The sequence below is a fragment of the Erythranthe guttata genome, chromosome 5, assembly GCF_056151865.1.
Source record: "Erythranthe guttata isolate IM_541 chromosome 5, IM_541, whole genome shotgun sequence".
NCBI lineage: Eukaryota > Viridiplantae > Streptophyta > Magnoliopsida > Lamiales > Phrymaceae > Erythranthe > Erythranthe guttata.
This window is the reverse complement of record NC_142537.1, coordinates 2,206,711-2,233,422: the sequence shown is the minus strand read 5'-3', so window position 1 is coordinate 2,233,422 and position 26,712 is coordinate 2,206,711. Positions and strand designations below refer to the sequence as shown.

Sequence of the window (26,712 nt, the reverse complement as noted above, 5' to 3'; positions counted from 1 at the left end):
TTCTAGATTATGTGGAATATTCTTCAGTTTGTACTCGATTTATTTCATTCGAGCTCCACATTTTAAAACAAAATGATCATAAGATGTGTCTTTTGACTAGTAAATATCAAATTGTGGTGCACCAGAAACTGTAATTTTGCACAAAAACGATTACAAAGTAAAGAATATTCCACGGAATCTAGAAGATTCTGTTGAATTTGACACCATAAATGTAAACGTGTAACAATATTTATAGTTGTGAGAGGTGATTGTAATTACCCGAACACGAGGGTCTTTTTCGTAATTTACCGAAAAGTAAATGATGCTGCTGATTTAGCAGCCAAAATATTTTAATTCCATGACACTGTTTCTGGCCAATAGCATCCACGAACATTCAATTCCCCCATTATTAAAATGGAATAAAGAATTCAATAACCTATTAAAGATTATTACAACAAGAGTAATAATAATTAAATAGACGGATTTCCATTCCATTATCATAACATGAAATCCTAAGAAAGATAAAGTTGACAGAGATAGATACATGCATTCCTGCGTATATATGTTTAGAGAGAGAAAGAGAGAGTTCTAGAGAGAGAGAGAGAGAGGTGTGTAAAAGTTGTAAAGGCAGACGAACACTCACATGTATGAGAGTATATTTGTACGAATATTTTAATGCAGCAGCTGTGGAGTGAAAGTGAGTTGCCCGTAAAGATGGGGAGGAGAGAGAAACATGAGTTGTTTTCCTTCTTCTTCAAGAACCAGATTTTGGCTATGGAGATTCGAGCCACCATTGCTGGAAATGGAACCACCTTCCTTTTCTTACTCTTCATCCTTTGATTCTGTGTAATAAATCCCAGATACTTTTTTTCCTCTTCTTTCCTTTTCAAAATCTCTCTCTCTCTCTCTCTAGTTTCTCTCTCTACAAGTTTACACATTTCTTGATTTTCCTTGATCTGGGTGTGCGTTATTTTTCCTTTTTGGGTAAAAGAAATTAAGCAATTGGGTAATTCAAGAATTTTTTCTTGATTGTATGGTTTACTGTTTGATTGATGCAAAAATCAACCTAAAATCTTGATTTCGTGGCTATTCAATTTCTGGATCTTGGATTCTGTTTGATGAAAGAATCACTCTTGTTGAAGTCTAGTGTTCATGATTCTGGGATTGGTTGAGCTAATTAGGGTTTCAGGGGATTTGAATTCGTTCGAGGATTTAAGATTAACCCCCCTTTAGTGTTTGTGTGATACAAATTAGGGTTGATTTTGTCTGAATTTCTTTTGAGGCAATTTGAATTTCCCCCCCATTTGTTGATATTTTATCCGATTCTTGAGGTGGGATTTGTGCTTCTCTGTTTTCTTTTCTTCATCTCAGTTAAATTGAAAAATAAAAAAATATATATATATACATACTAACCAAATTAGGAGGAAAAAAAACCCATCTTTTTATTGTGGGTTTCGATAGTTTTGGATAGATAAATTTTCGGTTTCGGAAAATCAAAATCGAATTTTTTTAACTGTTTAGAGCACAAAAAGTGTTTTGGTGCTGGTCTATGGGAATACCAGATAGTTCACTGGTGGATTTGATCGACAAGTTTAAATCTTGGATTTCTTGGAGAAATAGCGATTCGAATTCCATGTCGATTTCTGACAACAACTGTGGAATGAACTTATCGAATTCTTGCATCGAACACCGTTGCGGGAAGTGTGTCTTAAAAGAGACGAACGAGGCTGCGTTTGATATCAAGACATGTAATCTTTGCTTAGAACTTATCGGTCCCGTAAATAGAACCTTCCGAAGAATCTATCCTTGTGAATTCTCGAGACAAAGCCCAGAACCACCGTCACCGAGTTTTAGTGGTGACACGTCTGATGGTCTGAGTCGAATTAGTGACGAGTCGTTTTCAGACAATCCGTCTCCTGTATCTGTTCATCGGTTGACAAACAGGTACACCTTACAATACTCTCTCGGATAATATGAATCTTGATCGTTGTTCTATTATTATTAATATTAATAATAGATGAAAAATTTCTAATATCAAGAAAGTTCTAAGGGATCAAAATTCTTGAAGATCGTAAAATTTTTGGTTCAAAAGTTCGGTTTTCTTGGGTTAAGATTTTACGATATTATGTTGTTATTGTAGGTGTGATGAAGAGGGAGAAGATACGAGTCACTTTTTCACCTCGTCAAATGAATACTTCGACGATACTTCTGACATAGATTCTGTTATTAGTGTTAGTGCTAGACACAGTTTTTACGGTTTTACGTCTGTTGGATCGAGTCCATCAGAAAGCCCCTCTCGGAAAAATATTATTACTTCCGACACTTTAATCGGGCATTTTGTACAGCAGCAAGTTTTAGAAAAGCCTGCTAAACGAACGTGTGATCCACCACAACCATTGGATTTCGAAATCAACGGTGCGATTTGGTTTCCTCCTCCTCCTCAACCGTACGATGATGATGTCATCGACAAGGTGGGAAGCAGTTTCTTTACGTACGACGACTCGGATAATGAAGTAGTTGAGGACTCGAGAGCTGCTGTGCAAGGCCATTTCGAAGGGATTGTATCGGAGCTTTTACGAGGGGAGGGTTTAATGTGCAATGAACAGAACTCCGAGGACTGGTTATGTATATTAACAAGAATAGCGTGGCAAGCGGCAAATTACGTAAAGCCCGATACTAGTACAGGTGGCAGCATGGATCCTTGTGACTACGTAAAGGTCAAATGTGTAGCCTCGGGCAAACCAAGTGAGAGGTAAATGTTTTTTTCGAAATATTTCGTAACCATTTATCGGGTTTTCAGACAGTGACTAAATAGTTCGATTTTTTTTTTTTTTTTTTTTTTAATGCAGCAAACTTATCAAAGGAGTAGTTTGTACGAAGAATATAAAACACAAACGTATGACATCACAATACAAAAACACTCGAATATTACTCTTGGCAGGATCACTCGAGTACCAAAAATCTTCCGATCACCTATCGTCTTTCGATAGATTATTACAGCAGGTTTTTAAGGACCCCACTTTGTTTCTTTTTTTTTTTTTTTTTTTTTTTTTGCAATAAAGTAATAAAATAAAAAAATTATTGAATCAGGAAAACGATCATCTGAAGATGATCGTTTCGAAGATAGAGGCCCACCGACCGAATGTACTTCTCGTCGAGAAGAGCGTGTCTTCGTTTGCTCAAGAACAACTATTGGCAAAAGAAATCTCGTTAGTTCTAAACGTTAAAATGCCGTTGCTCGAGCGGATTTCAAGATGCACCGGTGCTATGATAACTCCGTCTATCGATCATATCTCCACTGCAAGATTAGGGCAATGCGAGCTCTTCCATTTGGAGAAGATATCAGAAAATCACGAGGTGGTCAACCAATTAGTCAACAAAAGAACGTTGAAAACCTTAATGTACTTCGAAGGCTGTCCAAGGCGATTGGGTTGCACGGTAATACTATTAGTTTTACGCCTCCCAACGCATCATCGAATTATTTAATTTAATTTTTTAAATTTAATTTTTATAATAGGTTGTACTGAGGGGTACGTGTGACGATGAACTCAAGAAAGTGAAGAAAGTGGTCAAATACGCAGTCTTTGCAGCGTACCACTTGTCGCTCGAGACCTCGTTTTTTGCAGATGTTTCTAAAATGACTTCCGATAACAGCAAGCAAGAAGAAAATGACGATGCTTCTATTGCCGCGGACGAAATAAACGAAGCTTCTGAACTAGCAACTGTCGAAAAATCAGATGATTCCGACGAAGGATCGAGTGTAAATAACAAGAGCATCCTAGTTTCTCTCTCTAGCCACTGCACACTCAACGGGACTGTGTGCGAACGCTCCCGCCTCCTCCGTTTAAAATTCTACGGCCCTTCTGATAAACCGTTAGGGAGATATCTCAGAGACGATCTCTTCGATAAGGTTAAAAATTCAATCTTTGTTTCGGCCTTAATATACATTAAAAATTCTTTACGGGTACTAAAGATTCAATCTTTCTCTGATTTTGTGCTTATACTCGTGTCGTTTTTTTTTTGCTATTTTTGTGGCAGTTGTACAGCTGTCGATCGTGCAAAGAATCAAGGGAAGCACATGCGATACGGTACACTCACCCACAGGGGAATTTGACTGTGAAAGTCAAAAGGGTTTCTTCGATTAGGCTGCCCGGGGAAAGGGAAGGGAAGATATGGATGTGGCAGAGATGTTTGAAGTGCACGCATGTCGAGGGGGTCCCACCTGCCACACGGAGGGTAGTTATGTCCGATTCCGCATGGGGGCTTTCTTTCGGGAAGTTTCTAGAACTTTGCTTTTCGGACCGTGCTTGTGGTGATCATGTTGCCAGCTGTGGCCATTCTCTGCGGAGGAACTGTCTCAGGTTTTACGGGTGCGTAATACTTATTCGCTTTCGATTCTTGTTTTTTCAACATGTCTCGGGTTTTGTTGGAATGACTTAATCACCCTCCACTGTTGCAGGTTTGGGAATATGGTGGCTGTTTTCCAATATTCGCCTGTTAACATCCTTGATGTTTGTTTGCCGCCTCCGATTCTTGAATTCTGTCGTGCTACAGAGCACAGCTGGATCAGAAATGAAGCAACTGAGGTTTCCTAAATTACTATATATATATATATATATATATTATTTTTATTTTCTGTTTTTTTTAATTAAGTGTATTCTAACTATATGTTATCTCCTTGTATTATAGCTTTTGAGCAAATCGAAAGCCCTTTACACGGAGATATCAGCTGTTCTTCGGGAATTATCCGACGAAACCGAGTTGCATAGCCATGTCGTGGAACTAAACGACACGCTTGCCAAAGAAGAAAATTACTTCGAAGTTAGTGCGCTGCTTTTTTCATTGTATAACTAATTTAGCATAAAAAAAAACCGCACTCATATTCGTTTTTCTTTTTTAAACTTGCCGCAGGATATGCTCCAACTAGCAGAACTCGACATTCTTGAAATTAACCGTTTGAGACACACGCTTATAACCTGTTCACACATTTGGAATCGACGCCTATATATACTAGACTCCCTGCTCAAGAGAAATTTCAATCCCGTGGCCCATGAACACATCGATTCTCTTATCGAGCTAAAAGATTCCGAAACATACCTTAAAGATGACGGGCCTGGGTACCCGGAATCGGAGGAGCCCGAAATCGAGCCCGGTCTCCAAGAAAGCCTGCAAAAGCAATGGGACGAGGTTCGTCGCTACGTGGGCGATTCCGTAAATAGTAGTAATTCCTTGGAACGACTGCCTTCACCTGGATCGATCCTCTCCGACCAGATAGATTCTGCATGGTCTGGCGCTGACCTGGCGCCAGTCGACACGCTGAACGGTGACGCTGACGTGTCCGACGAAGCTAGATTTTTTAAAACAATTCAAAAAGAAAAAAATCCAGCTTTTCGAAGATTATTATTATCGTCGCCAGCAAGAGTTCACTCCTTCGATTCTGCGCAGAGGGTACAAGAAAGTTTACGGAAAGTACTACCTCTCCGATCTTTTCATGCTTCGGGTGATTACAGGTACATGTTGAGAGACCCCGTTTCTTCGATGGTACAAAGGACTCACTCTCAAGTATCGTCTCGCGAAGCTGAGAAATTGAATCTCACACCGAGCGCCGCCACCTCACCCTCGTTCATCTCGTCTGTATCTCTTTTGCCCGAAGGAGCAAGATTGATAGCGGGCCCACAAAAGGATATTACTGTCATTGTTTACGATAACGAGCCCACGAGCATAATTTCTTACGCACTTAGCTCCAAAGATTACACCGATTGGGTTGATAAACCGAGCGGGCCCGCAAGAAGCTACCGGAAGCTTACGACGTGGCAGTCTTTCGGCTCCCTCGACTTGGAATATTCCGGAAGCTATGCCTCGGAAGATACTTCTTCTCATCTTAGAATATCTTTCGAGGACGAGTCTCTGGAAGGTTCCGGAAGGGTGAGGTTTTCCGTCACTTGTTACTTTGCGAGGGAGTTTGATGCTCTTAGAAGGAGGTGCTGCCCCGATGAGGTGGATTTTATACGCTCGATGAGCCGGTGTAGGAGGTGGACCCCACAAGGTGGGAAGAGCAATGTTTATTTTGCGAAATCGTTCGATGAACGGTTTATTATTAAACAGGTGACGAAAACGGAGTTCGATTCGTTTGAGGAATTTGCTCCAGAATATTTTAAGTATTTGACTGATGCTCTTAGCTCGGGAAGTCCAACTTCTCTAGCTAAAGTACTTGGCGTATATCAGGTTTCTTTTTCTTTTTTTTTTTTTTCATGCAACCGTAATTTTTCGAGTTTATTGCATTTAGTACCCTTTGTGTTATATCGAATTGCTAAAAAACTCCCCATGTTACTAATATTAGCAAAAGAACCCCTTTATAATGCATCTTTTTAGCAAACAACCCCCTAAACATGAGAAGTTTTTTAACAATTGGAGAAAAAAAATAAGCCCAAATTTTTCTTATGTCTTTTGTCCGATTTTATTAATTTCAATTTGCATTCTGTGAAAAATCGTAGGTTACTGTAAAACAACCGAAAGGTGGGAAGGAGACAAGAATGGATTTGATGGTGATGGAGAATATATTTTTCGGTAAAAATATTTCGAGGGTTTACGATCTCAAGGGCTCGGCCCGGGCCCGCTACAATCCGGACAAAACGGGACCCAACAAAGTACTCTTGGACATGAACCTTCTAGAAGCCTCGTGCACGAATCCGATATATCTCGAAAGCAAAGCCAAGAGGAGGCTCGAGAGAGCCGTTTGGAACGATACATCGTTTCTAGCTGTAAGAAAGACGTTTTTACCCCCGTTGAAAAAGTAAAATATTTTTCGAAGAAAATAATAATTACTCGTTTTTTTTCTTTTTTTTTTTTGCAGGGGGTGGATGTGATGGATTATTCGTTATTGGTTGGAGTGGATGAAGAGAGGGAAGAAATGGTAATCGGGATTATAGATTATATGAGACAATATACTTGGGACAAGCATTTGGAGACGTGGGTTAAGGCGTCGGGTATTTTAGGTGGTCCGAAAAATGCTTCACCTACTATTGTTTCTCCTAAACAGTACAAGAAGAGATTTAGGAAAGCGATGACTACCTATTTTCTTACAGTGCCGAATCAGTGGTCTTCGTCGTAATTTTAAAGTTACATTGATCTTCGATTGTTTGTTTACATTTTTTTTTGTGGTAATTGGAGATTAATTTTGAATGTGGATATGGAATTTGCAATTTTTTTTTATTATTATTAATTTTATTTTATTTTTATGACAAGAGAAAAAGGCCTTCGGATTCAAGAATGGTCACTACTCAGACATTATAAGACTTGTCCCAGACAAAATCAAGTCTCTAATTTTTTTTATTTTTTATTTTTAAAGGGATAGACTTTACTTGAGAATGACATTCAGTGGGGTACTTATTAGGTAATTGACTTAATTTTTCAACTAATTATTTACATGTTGTGCAGGTAATTTCTGGTTAACTAATTCAACGAAAAAAGGTCTAATAATTATGTCGGAAACGGGGTCGTTGGAGAACCAATCGCTGTTGAACGAAAAAAACGAAAAAGAAAATGGCCTTACAAATGGTAAAACTTGATAAAAAAATATCAAAACTCCAATTCGAATATCGCATCGTATAACTGTGATTGCGCAAAATAATTTATGTTATTCATGCATAAAAAAGTCGAATATGAAGCTAAAATAATAATCGAAAAGTGAATGGAATGAATTCACTTCAAAATCGAAGCTAATATAAACTACTACCCTCTCTCTCGTAATTCACCTAGTCGACCTATAGAAGAAGAAGCTAATAAAATATCAGCTCATTCTCAGCATCCTAACATTCAGTTTTCCATATACAAATAGATCACAGAAACATTCTGTTACGTTGCTGAGAATTCTTCTAGGGAATTCGGATAGAAAAATACGGAAAATAAATATATATATATATATATATATCATTTAATAATCATCACGTGTAATATGCTTTTGGAACTGCGACTTCTTATCCGGTGCTAAGAGGCCACAGCAAGATGGATGTCTCCTTCGTTTATCGGCAAAAATCCAACGCGCTTCTGTAAGAAAAATGAGCACAAATATATAAATTAAAAAAATCGAACCTTCTGATACTTTAGTACATGTCTTTGTACTTTATACGCATGGTGGCCATAGTTGTTATATCATTATCAATTATCATAGCACAATAACCTTTATCCTTAGTTAATGTCGTCTTTTTGGTCGTAACGCATCCTTCGATTATCCACTAAACATTTCAAATTAACAAATAATGGCTGCCAAGTAATAAAAGATGCCTAACTTTCTGAGATTCATGGAATTTTAAAACACGTTTTTTTTTTCTTTTCTGCAAAAACTAATATTGCTTTCGTAAAGCTGAACTAACCGCGGTTGAAAAAGTAATATTAGTTATAGATTAATGTATAGGTAGACCTACTTATTTATATATATAAGAAGATTTATGCACTAATAACAGATCTTTGAAACGATCTACTTTCAACCACTGATCGGTCGTCGACTCCATTAATACACATATATGCAACTAGAATATTTTTTTATTTTTATTTTGTAATTATTGTCAATACCTAATGCGAGATAACGACCGGGTCAATACTTAATGATGCAATTAGATGTCAACACTAATTGCAACAAAATGAGCATGTGCTACAGTTGGATATGTGATCTAAGCATGTTCTAGCTAGGGGATAAGTCTGCGCGATTTTTTATTTTTTTTCGTTTAAAATTGCAAATAACATGTTGGATAGTTTTCAATGATTAAGTTCACACTAGGCCATGTTCATCGAGCGTGAGCGTAGCGCATAATTAAGAAATCCAATGCCAGTTTATATCAAATTGATATGCAATATTAATGAATTGCTAACTACTTTTTAACTGTCCCTCTAATTTTCAAATGGAACTTCACGAGGTAACGTAACGTAGTAGATCTGCACATAATCGGACGCATAAACGTGTAGGCGTGTGTAAAATGCACTTATTTTGGACGCGTAATTAGGTTGAATTCTATCCGATGAAGTATACTATAGATGCAGGATAGAACAAATCAACGAACCCAATGCTTATGCAACCATAACTGATTTTTTTTCTATTTTTGAATTTATGCTTTAAAAAATTACAATTACAATTAATTAATTAATTGTAATTGCAAATCAAATGTGAAAGCCCTGTGTAAACACGCCATGAAAAAGTGGAGCAAATGTCAATGTGTGATCAGATATTAAAAAAAAAAAAATTAAATAAAACGACAAACCTCACGCAATTTAGGGCCTCGCTTGCACTCCTCCGCGTTCATCTCCGCCGCAGCGCCGCCGCCGGCCGCCATGCAGAGGCTGACAATTTTCTCCGCCGCCTCAGCCCCGTCCTTACTCTCAGCCATCAACCTCTCCACCTCCGACTTCGGCAACCTCATCGTAACCCTCACTCCTCGTCCGCCGCCACCGCCGCCGCCGCCGCCGCGGGTTTCTAAAATTCCTTTTCTCTCCTCCTCGATCTCAAACCTCACCGGCTTAACGGTGGACAGATCCGAAGCCGATCTCCGCGCCAGCATCAAGCTGTCGAGCCGGTCCTTGGCGCTCATGTGAATCCCCGACCTCACCCTCCGCACGCTCTTATCTTCTGGAAACTTCGGCAGCTGGACGAGAAAATAGAGCCGCTTGGGCTTCAGCTCGTGGTGCGGCTCCAACGGCTTGGCTCGGGCGCCGTGATGCCTCACCGACTCCGACTCCAACAGCACGTGACCCGGGTGGCTTTCCAACACCGACCGAGCCTGAACCGGAGTCTTCAATTTGAACGTTTCGCCGTTGATTTTCATTACCTTCGCTCTTCTTTTCCCCCCTAAACTGTTGCCCATTTTTTTTGCCAGTTGAAAATGAAAATTGGGGGAGAGATGGACAGATGGCGAGTTTTTATAGGTGGTGGGTGTTTTAGTAATTTCCGAGTCAAACAAATAACGAGTTTCGAAAATTTGGGCGCCCGCCCCCTCCTCTTTGACGAGTACTAGAAGTTTGAGACGCTTTCACCACCAAATTTAATTTTAATATTTAAAATAAAAGAACTTTTTTTTTTAAAAAAGAATTTAAATTAAAAGAACTAAAATCATGTAAATATTATTTTTTTGCGGGACGCAATAGTAATTATGGATGAGTTCTGCTAAGCCTACACTTGTATAGTAACAAGTAATTTGTTTGAATTCATTTGTCATTTTGGAAAAACAAATTTTGCCTTGAAAGGTAGAATCTACTATTTTTTTGTGTTTATGGAATTATTATAGCAAGTGGCCTAGTAATTACGGGGTCTTTTTAACACGAAAAAATTATTTTAAGTATGTACGTATGTACGTATGATGGGGTCAGTTTAGTAAAGTTTTGCCATAGTTCTCATATTGAACTTATTAAATCGTATAAGACAAACTATATATATGGGCCATAAGAGATCCACCTATACAATACGTGTCAAATATAATGCATTTTTAGAAGCTCGTTCAAAGAAAGCACGTTAGTAACAAACTAGCTAAAACGATGCTCTGGGATATAAGGGTAATGCGCTCGCCAACTCATGTGAACATGCAAGAGACGATGTATGGTGGTGGGTAGAAGAACATTCGAAGATATTCTCCCCAAATAAATAAGGAAAACACGTAAATTATGACAAGTAATTGCGCAATCAGAATTCAACGTAATCAGATGAATAAAGAGAATCTAAATTAGGAAATATCTAATTAGAAATTATCTATATCAACGAATGTATCAAATCCTATTAGGGTACGATTTTAACATCAATGTAGATTGTATATACTCTCTTTCAACTTCTCTTTTTTTCACCCTACATTTTTCGGCGAGAGATATGTGCTAGATGGATTTTCCAACACCCAAGGCAGGGCCGGTTCTGAGGGGAGGCGAAGTAGGCGGTCGCCTAGGGCCCCCGAATTTTTACGAAAATTTGGGGCCCCCAAATTATTTTATTTACACTTTATATATTAGTACTTATTTTTTAAAATTTATTATATATAATATATATTTTGGAACATCAATTCTAAAATAAATTTAAGCTAAATGATCAATGGAAATTTTTGCAATTTTCTTAACTTTGGGGCCCCTAAATATTAATTTTATAATGTCTTAATTACTTATTTTTATTCTAAAATAAGAATCAATATTCATTAGTGTATTCAAGTTTATAAATATTTATGAAGTCTATTTGCTATAAAGATTATACGTCACAGGAGGAAGTGAACCAGGAAATCATATTGTTAATTTTGAATTTTTTCCCACATTTTTAGCTACTTTATATTCATACATTTCAAAAAATATTTCGGGGGCACCACCCCCGATCCCCGTAATCTTTTATTTCATCATTTTTAGAAAAATATTATTTATATTTTTGTTAATACATTCAATTTCAAACACCCCATTAATAAAAAAAAAAATTGGTTTATCAAATAGGGGCCCCTACTTTTAATTGTTCTTTAAACCTCGCATAGGGCCCCCGAATTCTCAGGAACGGGCCTGACCCAAGGCGGTTGGACTTGGAAAAAAGTCTTTATATTGACACTCTTATCTATCTTGTTGATGGTCAAATGAAATGTAGTTTATTTCAAATTAAACTCAATCAAACAAAACTCGAATACCGAAAATTTAATTAGGAAAAAAGTAAATTGAGGTGTTCAATTCAAACCTACTATATATATGTTTAGTCCCATAAGAAAAATTCAAATGGGAGAATAAGGACAAAAACAGTTCAAATTACATGATCAACGGTAAAACCATCATACGTAAGTGATCATAGAATAAAGTTTTAAAATCCCATGCAAGAGTAATTTCAGGAAGAAAAAAAAAATATAGTGACACCTCGACAGAAATTATTACACCAAGTCGCATGGACAAAATAATTATGTACTAAAACTTTGATTAATTAGTCAAAAAATAGGCATTAATTGCTTGTTCAATGAAAGTGACCTGCACTAATTAATTGCGTGTGAACCCAATAATGCGTAAAGAGATTCCAATTAATTCATCTTGCATGTGGGTTACTGACTAATAATAATTAGTTGGAATATTAATTTAATTATCATTAGAGCGGAAACAGCTGCTCCATGTTGGCAACACAAAAGATGACGTGGCGGTTGATACTATGTAAATAGTATATAACCTCGATAAATTGATACTTAATAAATTAATAACCTCGTTTATATAATATGGTTTTTTTAGGTCCCAACTCGGTAAAAACCTACTAAATTATTAGTTCAATAATTTAATGTTTCACTAAATTAATAGAATTTTGTTAGTTCTGATTGTTTATTTTATAGATGTTTAACTGTATGATTAAAATTTTATGTGAGCAGGATAATGTTACCCATTGAGGGATAATGATAATACTAAAAGTCGTGAATTTGTTATAAGAAGAATAAACATTCCATGTAAAATCTGCATGAGGGTAATTTTTTGTTTTTAGAAAGTATCATAAAGAAATACCACGTCTTGAGGGTAGAATCGGTATTTAAGGGGTACATGGAAACAGACAAAGAGATTTTGATAATTACAAAGATATATCTGGGTAATTTTCATAATTTAGCTAAGTTCAGGGGGGTTTTGTAATTTACCAAAGTCCAGAGGAAATAATACAAAAAGAAAAAAAATTTGGAAAGTGAAATTCATGCAAGTAATAGGCGCGTCTAGCAAAGAGGAGAAACCAGAGGACTTCATCCCCATCCCACCCCCACCCCACCCCCCCCAAACCACCCCAAAACCCTACCTATTGGGGAGTAAAACCTCTAAACCTTGATTTCTCATTTTAATGGAAGACGAAGAATCTCAAAGGGTGGTTCCATTTCAGCTCCAATTCGACAAACCAATTGCATCACAGGTAATTTTCCTCTCCCTCTCTCAATAATTGAAACAATGTTGCTGTATGAGAGTTTACGGCGTAATTTTTTTTTTTGAACTGTGCAGATAAAAATTGCTGAATGGAATCCGGAAAAGGATTTACTCGCCATGGCTACGGAGGACTCGAAGCTTCTTCTCCATCGATTCAATTGGCAGAAGCTTTGGACCACCTCCCCTGGTAAGCAGCATTTTCTCTTTGCTGGAATTTGGGTTAAGAAATGAAGTTTGTAGCGCTAATTCATGATCATCTTTGTAGTAGTTTGAATCTGCCGTAATTCATGCTAAATTTTTTATATTCATGTTACTGATTACGGCCGATTGGGTAACATTGATTATTTAAATTTTTTTTTTTTTGATGAGAACAAATCCATGTTTCTCACCTTGTACATTTTCGAAATTAATTTTGGGCATTTTATTTAGGAAAATGCATAACATCGATATGTTGGCGCCCGGATGGTAAAGCAATTGCTGTGGGCCTTGAAGATGGGAGTATTTCGCTGCATGACGTGGAAGTAAGTTGTTTTTAATACGTCCGAGCGTGCTATTTCAGAAAGTGTTTTTCGCTTGATCCATACTATTGGTATGCTAGCTGTTAATTTCGACTCACTTGAAGTTCATGTCAACCCTTTTGGTGTATCTATGGTTCAGAATGGGAAGCTGTTGAGAAATATGAAGTTCCATAGTGCTTCTGTAGTATGTCTCAACTGGGAGGAGGACAGAAAAAAGATAATGGTATGGCTCCTTAATTTCTTCCTCGTTGAGATTCTCAGGAACCACTATTTTTCACTTGATTTGGGTGTTAAATGTCATGTAAAGGAAGACTTGTATGTATTTGTACTATATATGAGGTGCACTTAGAATCTTCATAACCTTTATCTTTATCAAGTATACAATTTTTTGCTTACATTGTGTTTAGGGTGGAAACAATGGCAATCCGACGTATGAAGATCGGACTGCTCGTTTTTTCCCACCTGCTCCAAGAGTTCCTCGAACACCTGGACTTGTTCCTGGAGATAGTAGCGGTTTCATGGAAGAAAGCGATGATTCGTTTCGGGAACTATTTGATTCTTCACAGCAACAGTTCGACATTTTATGCAGTGGGGATAAAGATGGAAATATTTGCTTTAATATATTTGGCATATTCCCCATAGGAAAAGTTGTAAGATAATTTCTTTAGATATAAATGTGATTACAACTTTATCCATATTTTTTTTAATATTGAAACCGATGTTCCAGAACATACACAATCTTGCTCTTGGCAGCTCTATTGCGGGAAACCCTGTGTCGTGCCGACTCATGGATGCTTCTATTTGTAAGGTAAATTCATATTCTTTGTGGATGGTTCTGTTCATTTTGATATCTGTCTTAAGCATTCATGTTTGTGTCTAAATAGTGGCTACAACTATCCAGTTGTAATGTTTCATGTTTTCACTAGTTACATAAACAAAGTGTAAACTAGTTCAGCAATATGACTATCAACACGTCAGTAAACAAATTTAATAATGCCATGGTTGTGCCTGGTCCTTGTTTAACTTGGTTCACTGTTGGATGATGCCCTCAACATGTACAGTATCTGCTTATGTGGCTGTGTAGGTTAGAGGCAGTCATTTTACAAATGCAGTAGGTCTTTATCAACTACCCTCAAAGTTTTATTGTTCAATCTAGGCCAATCTTATAACACATGTGTCAATCTCTTTTTGAATCCCCTTTTTCGTATATGTGGTCAGGTCAATCATGATCCACATAAGTAGTAATGCTATCTGAGTTGGTTTCCGTTATATACGCAGACAGGTCAGATTACTATACATAAATATGATCCCAAGAGAAACAAATATTTGAAGTGTAATGACAATTTGCATATAAGCATATTAAGAACCCAAAACTATGTGAACGTACTTGCATAACATCATATAAACATAAAAAAGAGGTCTGATGAAATGATTCATGGATAGTTACATGGATATAATATTTATCCAATCCTAAGTAAATTATGTATCCAACTGGTTTTCACAGTCACAGCTGATTTTATGAATACTCAATTAATTTATATTACTAGCCTTGACAACTGGAAAATCATCTATGAACTTGTTGAAAAGCATGGCACGTCACTGTTTGTTCCGACAGTCTGGATTTCATGTGATATTTTCCATATTTTTCCAGGTGGCTTTGTCAAGTGATATTTGTCATACCATCGTCCTATGCTCTGGTGTACTTACTGAAACTGGATCCAGAGCAAGCGTCAATCAAATGTCTGGAAGTAATTTACAAGGTCTCCATTGCTTAGTCCTAGACAGTACAATTTTCCGGAAAAGGTAAAATAATATTTGAAAGTGTGGTAAAATAATATTTGAAAGAGATTGTATGAACGCGTGTTATCTCTTTCTTCTACCTATATGTTGTTGCACACTAATATGTTGCAAATCCTTGTCTTCTTCTGTCTTAAAATCTCTCTTATAAAATTTGTTCAAATGTTCTAAAGAATTACAGATTTGAAACCTATACATTTTTTTAAATTCACCATATTGTGCTGATGATATAATTATTTTATTATGAGAGTCGCCGCATAGTAGTGTTTGATTGTTGGTTCCCTGTCAATATTAGGAAAAACGAGCTTCAACAGGTGGCTCAGCAAGCTTCCAATGTGGAGCATCTGATTGAAGTCATCAGAAGGTCGCTAGGTGTCATGTCTAAGCAGTGGTCAGATGCTATGCATGTCTATCATGAAAAATTCAATGCTCTATCCACCCTGATTATGGACCATGGTAACTTTCAGAAGATAAAAACAAATCAGTTGTATTTTTTTTTTCTGTTTGTTATCTGTTTAAATCCTCGAGTGAAAAAAAAACTGCAGGACTTGACTCCAGTCCTCAAGAAGAGTTTCTAAGCTTGTTGGGTGGTGCAAGGACAAGTCCTCCAGTTCATCAATTTTTGGTTACTTCTCTTGGAGAAGCGGTATGTTCAACCCAGTGAATTGGTCAATAATGAATTGAAGATTATGACTTATATTAACATTGCACTTGATTTTTTGGTCCTTAGGGGCTCAAACGGGTTGCTAAGGCTGTTTGTGGGGCTGGAAAGGAGCTTCAGACAATTATGCTTGATCATCTACAGGTGCGTGTAACGCTAACAAGCAACATTTTACAAAGTGATTGAGAAGACCTTTTTCATGATAGCAAATTAGTTTTATTCAACAAACAGATTGTTTTAGGTCCACTATATGCTATGAGCTTAACCAATATTTAGGGGTTTAACATTAACATCTACTTGATGTGGGGGTATATTGCAATAATTGATAATTACTTTTGTAACATCCTATGACACTTTCATACTTTGGACCAATCTTTTAGTAAGGTCTCTGTTCAAATTTGATTTCTGAAGTTCTGATTCTCAGCCTGCTGCAGAAATCATTGCATTCAGAATTGGAGAACTAAGAGGACTTTCAAAATGGCGTGCACGTTATCTGTGTATTGGATTGGATGAGAAGTTAATCGATAATGCTACAGAAAAGGCTGGAATGTTGCTTGTACAAATTGAAAGATTTAATAGGATTCTATCTTCAGTGGTGCAGCAGGTATGTGCTATCCCTTGGTAGTATAAGACATTGCATACCAACGTTAGTTGTATAATTTGAAGAAATAGGTTTTCATCCTTCATCTATACACCTAATATGCACGAATGCAGGACATAGATACACACATGCACTAGCACAGAGCTCTTGTTGATAACTACGGGTATATTGTCTTGATTCAAAAGACAACGGGTTAACATAAATCACTAATTTTAGTGTTTCTCTTGATATCAACAGTGCTCGTGAAAGTTTGTGATTCAACTAAAATAGAATCTTAATTTTGCATGCTGATAAAGAGAAACTATGACCACTTTACATTAGGTAATATATCCTGCTATCACAAGTCAGTTTTCTAATGAAATGACAGTTTTCGCGTGAATATTAGTTGTATGAGAATAAATTACAATGATCTTTACCAGCAGCATTTAGGCATTTAAGTGTTACAATGTTGTCAGTGATTGCTACACAAACAACTTGATTACTCCTTACCACTTCTTGGCCATTGCAGTTCTAATACTTGTCTCCTGTTCAGTTTTCAAATTTTTTCAACTGGCTTCTGAAATGCGTCAAGGTTCTAATGTCTGAACCAAGCGACCAACTTCTGCCCTTCAGTAGGTTCGCCAGTTAGCTATGCTTTGTTAGTTCTTGAAAATTTTTGGACTTTCTCAAACTCGGGTGATCCTTTCTTTGTTGGCAGTGAACTTGTTATCGTATTCCTGAAGTTTCTGTACAACCAAGATCCGGTCGGTACATTACTGCAAGATACTGAGTTGGATCACTACATTGAAGTTGACTTGTAAGTCTTTTAACCAATTAACACTGACGGAAGCTTTGAGATTAAGGGTGTTCCTGTTTCTCGGCTGTTGGCCATGTCAAATAGTTTTAATTTACACTTTAAAATTATGTTAATGCAATAACTCTGAACATTAGGTGAAACTTCCTGTTAGCATCCATTACTAGTGAAAGATTTCATAAGGCAATGTTTGGAAGCGTTTTGGATCTTATTTTGATTTCATTTTGAGGAAATATGTTTTGGGGGAATAATTTGAGAATGAAAGTAATGTTTGTTTGTATTTTGGAAGGAGACAAAATACATGTTTAAAGATGTTAGAAAATAGTATTTTTGAAGAAAAAAATTGAAAGATGAAGTGATGTTTATTTGTTTTTTAGTGAAAACATTTTTTACTGTAGCAGTCAAATCATTTTACTGTAGCAGTCACATCATGTCTGGAGGAGAGAGAAACTTTTGAAATTGTTTTGAGAAAATGATTTGAAAAGTGTAATAAATCCCATTTTGTTTTGGGGAAACAATGAAAACAAAATAGAAATGGTTCCAAACATTGCCTAAATCTCTAGCAACTATCCTCAATTCTTCTATAACCTCAACTTTGGTTACTGTACTTCATCTACTAAAAAGTTAATTTGATTAGTGATCTTCTAATATAGATGATGGTAGTGAGTAATGGGTTTATGTTATGGAGTTCGCCTTTTAGTGGAAAGGGCTTCTACTTTTGAAATTTACTTTGCTCGAGGTTGATGCAAATTTTAGTTCACTGTTGGATCTCTTTATATGGAGCAGTAATGAACTCAGAAGATGAATAACTAAGAGAAGTGAGCAAGTTTACCAAAACGTGCAACTTTAGAGAGGCAACTATTGACAAAATGACCCCGGACTCTTGTGATACACGACTATCATCAGAAATGAATATATTAACAGTGGTAGCTTAGATGATGAGTGAAATACTTTTCGTCAGTTTGTTTTGCATCAAAAAAACCCTTTATTCCTTGAAGTTTGATTAATACTATTAGAGCTGGCTTTGAGATAATGTCTGGATCATGGAAACTTCCCTTGTGCATGTAGAGGTGTAGCTTTGTCAGTACTTGATTTTGTTTTTCATGTTTGCTTATTTTTTACTACAAGGGAAACAAAGCAACGAGTTGGAGAATTGGCCCATTTTGGAGGTTTCTCAGATTCTGAATACTTGACAAGAACACTGGCAAAAGAATTTCAACAACTGGACTCTTGGTATGCTTTCTTTCCCTTTACGCAAGTAGATGAGACATTGTAATATAATCTCCGGTTATTAAGTGACAATAATAACAAGAAACACCTAACTTATAATCAACATAATCTATCGACAAAGGCGGGGAAACTCATAGTCCATTCAAAATTGCCCGCTGGTTCGTTGTGTATTTCATTCCTCGATTTATAAGTTGTCGATTGACGGATCTAATGATTTGTAATTCCAGTTTCAAGGAGGCTTTGGAGATGCCACTAGTCACTGTTTCCAGAAAGATACTTAGTAAAGACATATTGCCACTTTTCCCAGTTCGATCTTCACCAAATTTGAACTCCTCTTATTTTCCAGTATCAGTGTCATACTATCAGGTATTGCTATTCCTCTCAATAAATGTGAATACAAGTTTTAAATTCTAATGGTCTATGACACGTTTGTGTTTGTGGTTATTTAAATCTTAAATAGAAAATAAAAGTGGGTGCGATATACTTCTGGCTATGTATGTTGTTTCAGAGCCTCATTCATCTTCAAAATTAAAAAAACTATTGTAACCTGTACACTACTCAAATGGATATACTCTTCACAGAATATTAGGCACAAGTCCAAATAAGATAAGCTTAAAGTATCTGTTAGTAAAAAAATCATGTATTTTGATCGAGACCTTAAACCTCAAACGATGAAATTGAAAACCAAGACCAATTGTTATTATGCTGAACAAATGAACTCTGAGAAGCTCCAGGTTATTAAACCACATGGGATTGGAGTAAATATTTTACACAAAATAAGAAAAAATAGGGGAAATATTTCTAACAATTATAATTGCCACATCATATACTGGTAAGAGATCTTTACTAGCTGCACATAACTACAAATATGAAAGTCTAATGAGGAATGCCTAAATCAGGACTGCACTTGGGCTTAAATTTCTCGTTATTATGAATCGAAATCACTTCTTGCATAACCATGTGTAGTTCAAAAAACCAAAAAAAAAAAAGTTAAAAAAATCTTTACCATTCATTTTAATTTTCTTATCGTATTTACCAGGACACTTCTCATTCGGCAATAAATCACGAAATCACCGACGAGAGGCTAACTGATTATACTTCTTTTATGATACCTGACGAGACTTTCCCCAACATTACAAATTGCATTGGCATAGCAAGGGGTTTGGTATATGATTTGGACAACTTGAAAAATGGTCAAAATTCACTAGAGGTGGCGCTGTTGCGCATTCCTGTTGGTTATCATTGTGTGGATCTTTCTCTGTATAAAGTAAGTATAATAATATTTGCCAATTGTATTTTTTCTTGCTTTTTTTGGATGCTCAAATCCTCAAATGTTGTCTAAAATCAGGAAGAACAAATTGTCTTGCTATTAAATGAAGTAACTGCAGCTTCTGAGAGCTCGGGTAATGCTTGTATGATGATTTTACGAGCGGCCGATGTTTCGTTTGTGTCTATTTCAAGATCATCTATTCTCAACTCTTGGAATTTTCATGAACTTCAGGTATATACATTTTTCTTCTGTACACACCCCACATGGAAAAAAATAAAAAATAAAAAATAAAAATATTCAGCGTGTAGTCGTAGAATGGATCTAAACATGTCAGTGTACGTACCTTGTTTTAGGATCACATTACGTTCCTGCACTTGGAGAATGAAAAGGTTCGACAAATTTCTCACTCTGTGGTTGCTCCATTGGCAGTTAGCGGTAAGTTCCACAAATTTAAATAATCGGCTGATTTTGCATCCATTTACTAATATATATATATATATATATATATATATATATATATATATATATATATATATATTAGTAATCAAAGCTAATTTTTCATTTGATAGCATGGTTGAGTCCCATGATTTATAGTTGGCCAGCAACATTATCTGGCAATTTGCTCGATTTTGATCCATACTGTATCTACTATAAGTCTACAACAATGTTCTTACATCGTAAATGGAATGACGGATATTACCCTCTATTGTGCATAGACAAGTTCAGAAAATAAAAAATAAATACAATTTCTAAATGGACATATATCCGATGCAAGTAGAACGAGATGATGTTTTTTTTGATAAGCTAACATTTTAGTTTAAAAATTCCTATTTTTCAGCATCAAGAGGTGTGGCATGTGTTTTTGCTGCAAGAAAACGAGCTTTGGTGTATATCCTAGAAGAAGATGAAGATGAAATGACAGATTCAGAGTAAAATTACTCTTCTGTCCCTACGCATTCGACTGCTATTAAGGTTCGTCGTATCTGTCTATTCTCAAACTTTTTGTTGCATATATATATATTTATTTATATATCAATTAACATAACTTGAGTCAATATTGAGTTGTCATTACCTTAGGGATGCTCCTAATTATGTATCATTCTTAATTTATTGGAATATAGTTAATTAATTGAGAAACAATTAATGACAATGATATTTTAGCGATTTTTCATATTTTTCGTTATACGCCGTGCATATTTATATTTACGCAACAAACAAAAGTGACAATAAAAAACATTCTAGTATGCCTCGAGCATTTCTCACAATGAGAGAAGTCTCATACCCCTTCGAACGAGTACACACACAGAGTAACAAACCCTAATATTGTTCCTAGATATGAAAATTGAGGGAGCACTGATACTTCCTTCTCTTAATCGAACCAAATTCGAAAGCGAGACCGAAGAAATTCAGGTTAGAAAACAATAATTGAATGGGAAAAAAGATATGTGTATATATATATAACACAAACAAATAGATCTTTCGTTATCTCCAACCAAATCGCACGTCACATTCAAAAAGTTCAAACGAACCACAATAAAGAATCTTCAGCGCTTGTTTACTCGCTTCTTTCAATTATCTTGCAGGAAAAAAGAGACGATGCGAAAATATAGTTCGTTCTTGCAAAAGTAATTGTGGACACCCAATAAGCACACATACACATGAGTGTGTGTTAATAAATCAATGGTCTATAATTACCGGGCATATTTCGCCAAGTGTAGCATCTACAAACCCTAATGTATTTTAAGAATCAAGATACCCATATTTGTATAAAAATGCTTTCCCTAAAATTACAAATAAACAGAAACACATTTTTATTACATCAAATCTTCAGAACACCTTTGTTCCAACAGAGTAATATCAACAAAAGAAGCAATCAGCATGTTTAGTCGTAAAAATTACAAAGTAAACAGATCAAACAAATGGTACATCCAATCCAAGAATGAAGTAAAATAAATAAATAATAAATACAAATCGAAACCAAGAGTGAGAAAAAATATATATATTTAGCTTCCCTCACCCTCCAAACTGTCGTCTTCCCCACACCCTAAAACTCGTGTCACTTCCACCGTCAGAAACAAATAATCAAAAATAAATTAAATCGAATTCCGTAGTAAAAAAAAAATTCCCGTTAAAGCTGTTGCAACTTACGAAGATTCTCCAACAAAGAACTCGCCTTCCTCTTTGCTCTCTCGGTCCCGTTTTTAGCAAGCTCGGTCAAAGGTATAACACCACCAAGCCTACTCAAACACGCAAGATTCTCCTTATCTCTCTTGCACAACGAAAGCAGAATCGCGCACGCATTTTCCTTATTCCTAGGTAACCCCGTTCTTACAAGATCCACCAAAACGGGAATCGTGCTGGCCTTCACGATCGCTGCTTTAGCCTCTTGGTGAGTAGAAAGTACCGAAAGAATCGTCAGAGCTTCGTCAACCATTACACTACTAGATTCCGTTAGCATCTTCAATAAAGCAGTAATAATCCCAGCCCTAACGGCCCTCCCTTTATTCCCGTGATATATACACAAGTTGAACAAAGCCGTCGCAGCGTCTTTCTTGCCTCTCGAGCTCCCGTTCTTCAATAAATCCACTAATTCCGGAATTGCCCCCGATGCTCCGATTATTATTTTATTCTCGTCCGCGAGCGACAAGCTGAAAAGGGTAGCTGCGGAATTTTCTTTAGCCTCATTGCTTCCCGATCTCAAGACTTGTACAATCGACGGGATTGCGTTCGCCAACATTATCAGCCCTTTGTTGTTGTCGTAAATGGAGAGGTTAAGGATCGAAGTAACAGCATTGTCTTGGATCAGACAGTCAACGGAAGTCAGCATGTTGACCAGAATCGGGATAGCGCCTAATTCGGCCAGCAAGATTCGATTCTCGGTGCTCCGTTTGGAGAGGGATCGGATCTCGGAAACCGCCGCCCTTTGTTCGTCTAAGGATCTGCTCGAGAGGCTGCGGACGAGGGTTCCGACGGATGAGATGATGTCGGCGCTGACGTGGCGGAACGAACCGTCGCTTGTTTTTATGCGGCCGTTGGTTAGTAGTGTGGGCTGCTCCATGTTGTGCTTGGTGCACCACTGTGAGATTAGGCTTCGTAAGACGTAGTTCGGAGTGAGGGTGACGTGGCGGAGTTTTTGTTGAGTTTTCGGGCATGTTGTGTTGCCGCAGTCGATCCATCTCTGTATGTAAGACCTCTCGTACGTCTGGAAAAAAAGACGAAGATCGAATTAGAAGAAAGTAAGAAACTACAGTTAGTGTATTTGCTAATATTAATAACACAAGGACTATTTTAGCAATTAGAGTAAACACAGGGGTGTCGAATGCAATAAACCACATATTAAATTATTACCTGCCCCGTGGCGACAATCACCGGATCCCTCATAAGTTCGAGCGATATAGGACAGAGAAAATCGTCGGGGATTATAGGCGAATCTAGTTTCTTGTTCTCGTCCAATTTTTCGATGTCCGCACCATCCGAAGAATCCTTAGGGGCAGAAATGTCATTTGACGAGCTTTCTTTCTTGTCGACATCATCTACAGCATGGTGTACCGAGCCATTGCCTTGTGAAGGACTCGATTTTAATCCGGCTTGATGGTCGATAATCCCTATATTCTCGACATGTAAACAATCAATCAACGATCTGTTGCTTGGATGAAACGGATTGATTTCTTTATCCAACGGCTGAGATAATGCCCTGCACAATAAGGTTGAGTTCAAGGGCCCGCCGTATCTTTCGGTGGCTCGTCTCAGCTGCGCTCGGATTAAGTCAACCTGGGTTGACCAACGGGATTGTGTTATTATTGTCGCAGATAAGAATATAAAGATGCTCGAAAAAGGAATCTTGATAAAAAAAAATAATAACTTACTTGTTCTTGCACTTCTTCTGATATGTCAAAATCGTCGTAAGGTAAATTAGTCAATGCTTTCTCCAATTTCCACGTCACACATTGGAATTGAAAGAAGAATTTCTTTGTCGCTCCGTTCTTGAATAAGATAAAGACAGAATTTATGAGAGTCGAACAAAATTCATTTGTTTTTAGATCAGAAATTGGATTAGTAAGATGGTGATGAAAATTATATGGCATAATCCATCTGATAAATAATCTTTGTTAATCGTCTTTACGAACCCGAACAATCTTCGACACTAAGACGAGCAATAACCATAACTTCTACTCAATCATTTGGTGCACATTTTTAATGTCGATAATATAGTTTTTTTTTTTTCCGATACATCTATGTAATGTTCTTGAAATGCATAACATTTTATTAACATAATGCAGAACATAAACGTACATCAACGGGCGGAGGCAATCTCGAATCAATTTTTCGAACAAACAGAATTTTTTTTTATTTGGATCTCTACTCACAAAAATCAGAAAATTAATTATATACAGCAGATGTGATTTAAACCAAAAAAACAATTTCACACAGTATCTAAAATGATTCTAGATCAGATGCAGAAACAAATGAAACACCTTAATCCAAATAGTCAACTCAACAATCTTTAAAAGTCAACAAAATCACATTATGGAAATTCAACCCACAGATGTAAACATATAGCAAATATATATATATATATATATACTTACAGAAGAAACCTTGGAATCGTCGAAGTTGTTAGCGGCGGAGACGAGTCTCTTCGCAGCCTGGAGGGCCACGGTTACATCTGAAATGTAAGAAAGGTAGGAAGAAGAAGAAGAAGAAGTGGGGCCCACCACCACTTCGCCATTTTCTTGAATTTTCTTGGAATCCCTAATTTCTTCGAGCAAATGGGCCAAGAGAGAAACCCGGCGTGCCAGGTCAGCACAGTCTTTCTTGAAAACCCCGGAGAAGCCGGCGGTGGAAATCCGGGCGACGTCTCGGATTAATCGGAGGGGGGCGGCCGTCGCTCCGTCTTCCGCCGCCGTGGTCTCTCCGGCGGCCATTTGGTGAGGGTGGGAGAGAGAGAGAGGAGGGAGGAGTGGGGCGGGGGGTTTGTGTGTGTGCGATTCCAGTAATGGGGGACAACGAAATGTGGGCTTATCAAGTTTTGAGGTTGTATAGTACAGTTGGAAATATATTAATTTATTATTAATAATTGTGTATTTTTATACTACTATATAATATAATAAAGTATAAATTACGACCAATCCCCTTATGTAAGGTCAGATTACGAAAATACCCCTCATTTTTGGGTAATTACAACTTCCCTTCTCAACTGTGAATCTTTATGCACGTCCGTCGTTGCAGTGTCAAATTTAGTGGAATTTTCTAGATTATATGGAATATTTTTCAGTGTGTACTCGTTTTTACTCCATTCGAGCTCAATATTTTGAAACAAAATGATTATAAGATGTATTTCTTCGCTTGTAAATATCAGATTGTGGTATATTAGAAACTGCATTTTCACACAAAACGAGTACAAACTACATAATATTCCATAGAATCTTAAAATTTGTGTTGAATTTGATAACATAAGGGTGGACGTGTAAGAAGATTTTCATAGTTGAGGGGATTAATTATTTTTGTAATTTGATCTTATATCAGGGGATTGGCCGCAATTATCCTATAATAAAATTCTGAAATTTGATTTCATTCTTAGAAACTTTTTCCATAAAAAATGTAGATAAGTAGTTTATTTATTCTAAAAATAAAAATAAAAAAATACCACTATATTAACTTGAACTACTGAAAACAACAAAATAAAGAATGATTCTATGCTGAAATACATAGAAGAAAGAAAGATGTGATTTCAACTTAATTGCATAAGACAAACATAAGAAGTTAAGAACCATTATATTAATAATAAAAAAAAAAGGTATAGAAATTTAGGATTGAAAAAAATTAATAATAATTTTAATAAGAATAAAAAAAATACAGTTGGAATTTGGAATAAGAATAATATGAGTAGTGGGCATACATTGGTTGCTAAGATAGCCTTTGCTGTTAGGTTACAAATCATTTTATTATTATTATATATCTCAAGACCAATTATTGGTTGATTCTTTCTTTTATTTCATTATTAGTATTTGACATGTTATGTATGACAAGGTCACAAAGTCAAATCCCAACTTATAAAATAAAAGGTAAATTACAAATGTTCCTTAATGTAAGGTCTATTTGCAAAGAAAAAGAACCCCTCATTTTTTAATAATTACAACTACTTCTGTAATTTGACGATTTCTTTACATTGACACCCTTTTATAGGGGTGGATGTAAGAAATTTATAAACTACAGGGGTCTAGATGTAATTACTCGAAGAATAGTCTCATTTTACGGAATCAACAAAGTGGTCCATGTATTTAAAGTCAGACCCCCAATTGTAGACATGGCCACGGGCCGGGTCGGGTCCGGGTCCGGGTCGGACCCGCCGGGTCCGGGTCCTACTTTTTTGGGACCCGAAACCGACCCGCGTGGAGGCGGGTCCGGGTCCGGGTCGGGTCCACTCGGGTCCTCCGGGTCCGGGCCGGGTCCGAGTCGGGTCCGGGTCCAAAATCGGTTCTTGAATTTTTTTTTTTTTTTTAATTTAATTTTATTATTTTCGGGTCGGGTCCGGTTCGGGTCCGGGTGGACCGAGTTTCTAGCCGTTGAAATTAAAAATAAATAAAAAAATTTTGAATTTTCGGGTCAGGTCCGGGTCGGACCCGAGTTTCTAGCCATTATAATTTAAAAAAAAAAAACATTTTTTGAATGCTCGGACCGGGTCCGGGCCGGGTCCGGGTCGGGTCCGGTTCGGGTCCGGTTTCTAGCCATTGCATTTTCGAATTTTGAAAAAAAAAATATTTTTTTATTCGGGTGGACCCGACGGGTCCTCGGGTCGGGTCCTCGGGTCCGGGTCCTCGGGTCCACCCGCCGGGTGGACCCGTCGGGTCTCGGGTCCAAAATATCGGGACCCGAAACCGACCCATACATTTCCGGGTCCGGGTCCGGGTCCATGGTCAACGGGGCGGGGCCGGGGCGGGGCGGGGCGGTCGCCGGGTCGGGTCCGGGGCGGGTCCGGGTCAGACC

The 26,712-nt window shown here is 37.1% G+C and overlaps 4 protein-coding genes across 6 annotated transcripts; 2 read left to right on the top strand and 2 right to left on the bottom strand.

The window, feature by feature from the left end:
• Positions 1 to 427: 427 nt before the first annotated feature.
• LOC105965961 (putative 1-phosphatidylinositol-3-phosphate 5-kinase FAB1C) lies at positions 428 to 7,231 on the top strand. The gene is made up of 11 exons (XM_088818511.1): positions 428 to 1,923; positions 2,120 to 2,731; positions 2,829 to 2,982; positions 3,070 to 3,417; positions 3,497 to 3,889; positions 4,018 to 4,349; positions 4,439 to 4,565; positions 4,669 to 4,800; positions 4,891 to 6,204; positions 6,474 to 6,740; positions 6,833 to 7,231. The coding sequence occupies exons 1-11, from the start codon at positions 1,529 to 1,531 to the stop codon at positions 7,088 to 7,090; spliced, it is 4,332 nt and encodes a 1,443-aa protein (XP_088674637.1). The 5' UTR covers positions 428 to 1,528; the 3' UTR covers positions 7,091 to 7,231.
• Positions 7,232 to 7,596: 365 nt separating this feature from the next.
• On the bottom strand, positions 7,597 to 9,938 carry LOC105966020 (uncharacterized protein At1g66480). The gene is made up of 2 exons (XM_012990563.2): positions 9,234 to 9,938; positions 7,597 to 8,025 (listed from the first exon to the last, which is right to left on the bottom strand). Exons 1-2 carry the CDS (start codon positions 9,831 to 9,833, stop codon positions 7,966 to 7,968), a joined length of 660 nt encoding a protein of 219 aa, XP_012846017.2. The 5' UTR covers positions 9,834 to 9,938; the 3' UTR covers positions 7,597 to 7,965.
• A 2,579-nt stretch (positions 9,939 to 12,517) lies between these two features.
• On the top strand, positions 12,518 to 21,542 carry APC4 (Transducin/WD40 repeat-like superfamily protein). Of its 2 annotated transcripts, XM_088818510.1 has the most exons (20): positions 12,635 to 12,844; positions 12,931 to 13,042; positions 13,285 to 13,376; positions 13,513 to 13,596; positions 13,781 to 14,023; positions 14,101 to 14,181; positions 15,025 to 15,176; positions 15,466 to 15,626; positions 15,716 to 15,816; positions 15,901 to 15,975; positions 16,256 to 16,435; positions 16,965 to 17,047; positions 17,130 to 17,228; positions 18,354 to 18,458; positions 18,683 to 18,821; positions 19,495 to 19,722; positions 19,804 to 19,956; positions 20,079 to 20,160; positions 20,564 to 20,697; positions 21,309 to 21,542. In XM_088818510.1, the coding sequence occupies exons 1-19, from the start codon at positions 12,776 to 12,778 to the stop codon at positions 20,656 to 20,658; spliced, it is 2,334 nt and encodes a 777-aa protein (XP_088674636.1). In that variant the 5' UTR covers positions 12,635 to 12,775; the 3' UTR covers positions 20,659 to 20,697; positions 21,309 to 21,542. The 2 variants fall into 2 exon arrangements, with proteins under 2 accessions (XP_012846185.2, XP_088674636.1); XM_012990731.2 differs by lacking the exon at positions 21,309 to 21,542 and having other exon boundaries at positions 12,518 to 12,844; positions 20,564 to 20,908.
• LOC105966133 (U-box domain-containing protein 11) lies at positions 21,520 to 24,794 on the bottom strand. Of its 2 annotated transcripts, none has more exons than XM_012990686.2 (4): positions 24,315 to 24,794; positions 23,592 to 23,708; positions 23,074 to 23,496; positions 21,520 to 22,927 (listed from the first exon to the last, which is right to left on the bottom strand). In XM_012990686.2, exons 1-4 carry the CDS (start codon positions 24,648 to 24,650, stop codon positions 21,854 to 21,856), a joined length of 1,950 nt encoding a protein of 649 aa, XP_012846140.1. In that variant the 5' UTR covers positions 24,651 to 24,794; the 3' UTR covers positions 21,520 to 21,853. The 2 variants fall into 2 exon arrangements, with proteins under 2 accessions (XP_012846140.1, XP_012846142.1); XM_012990688.2 differs by having other exon boundaries at positions 24,324 to 24,791.
• Between the last annotated feature and the right edge of the window lie 1,918 nt (positions 24,795 to 26,712).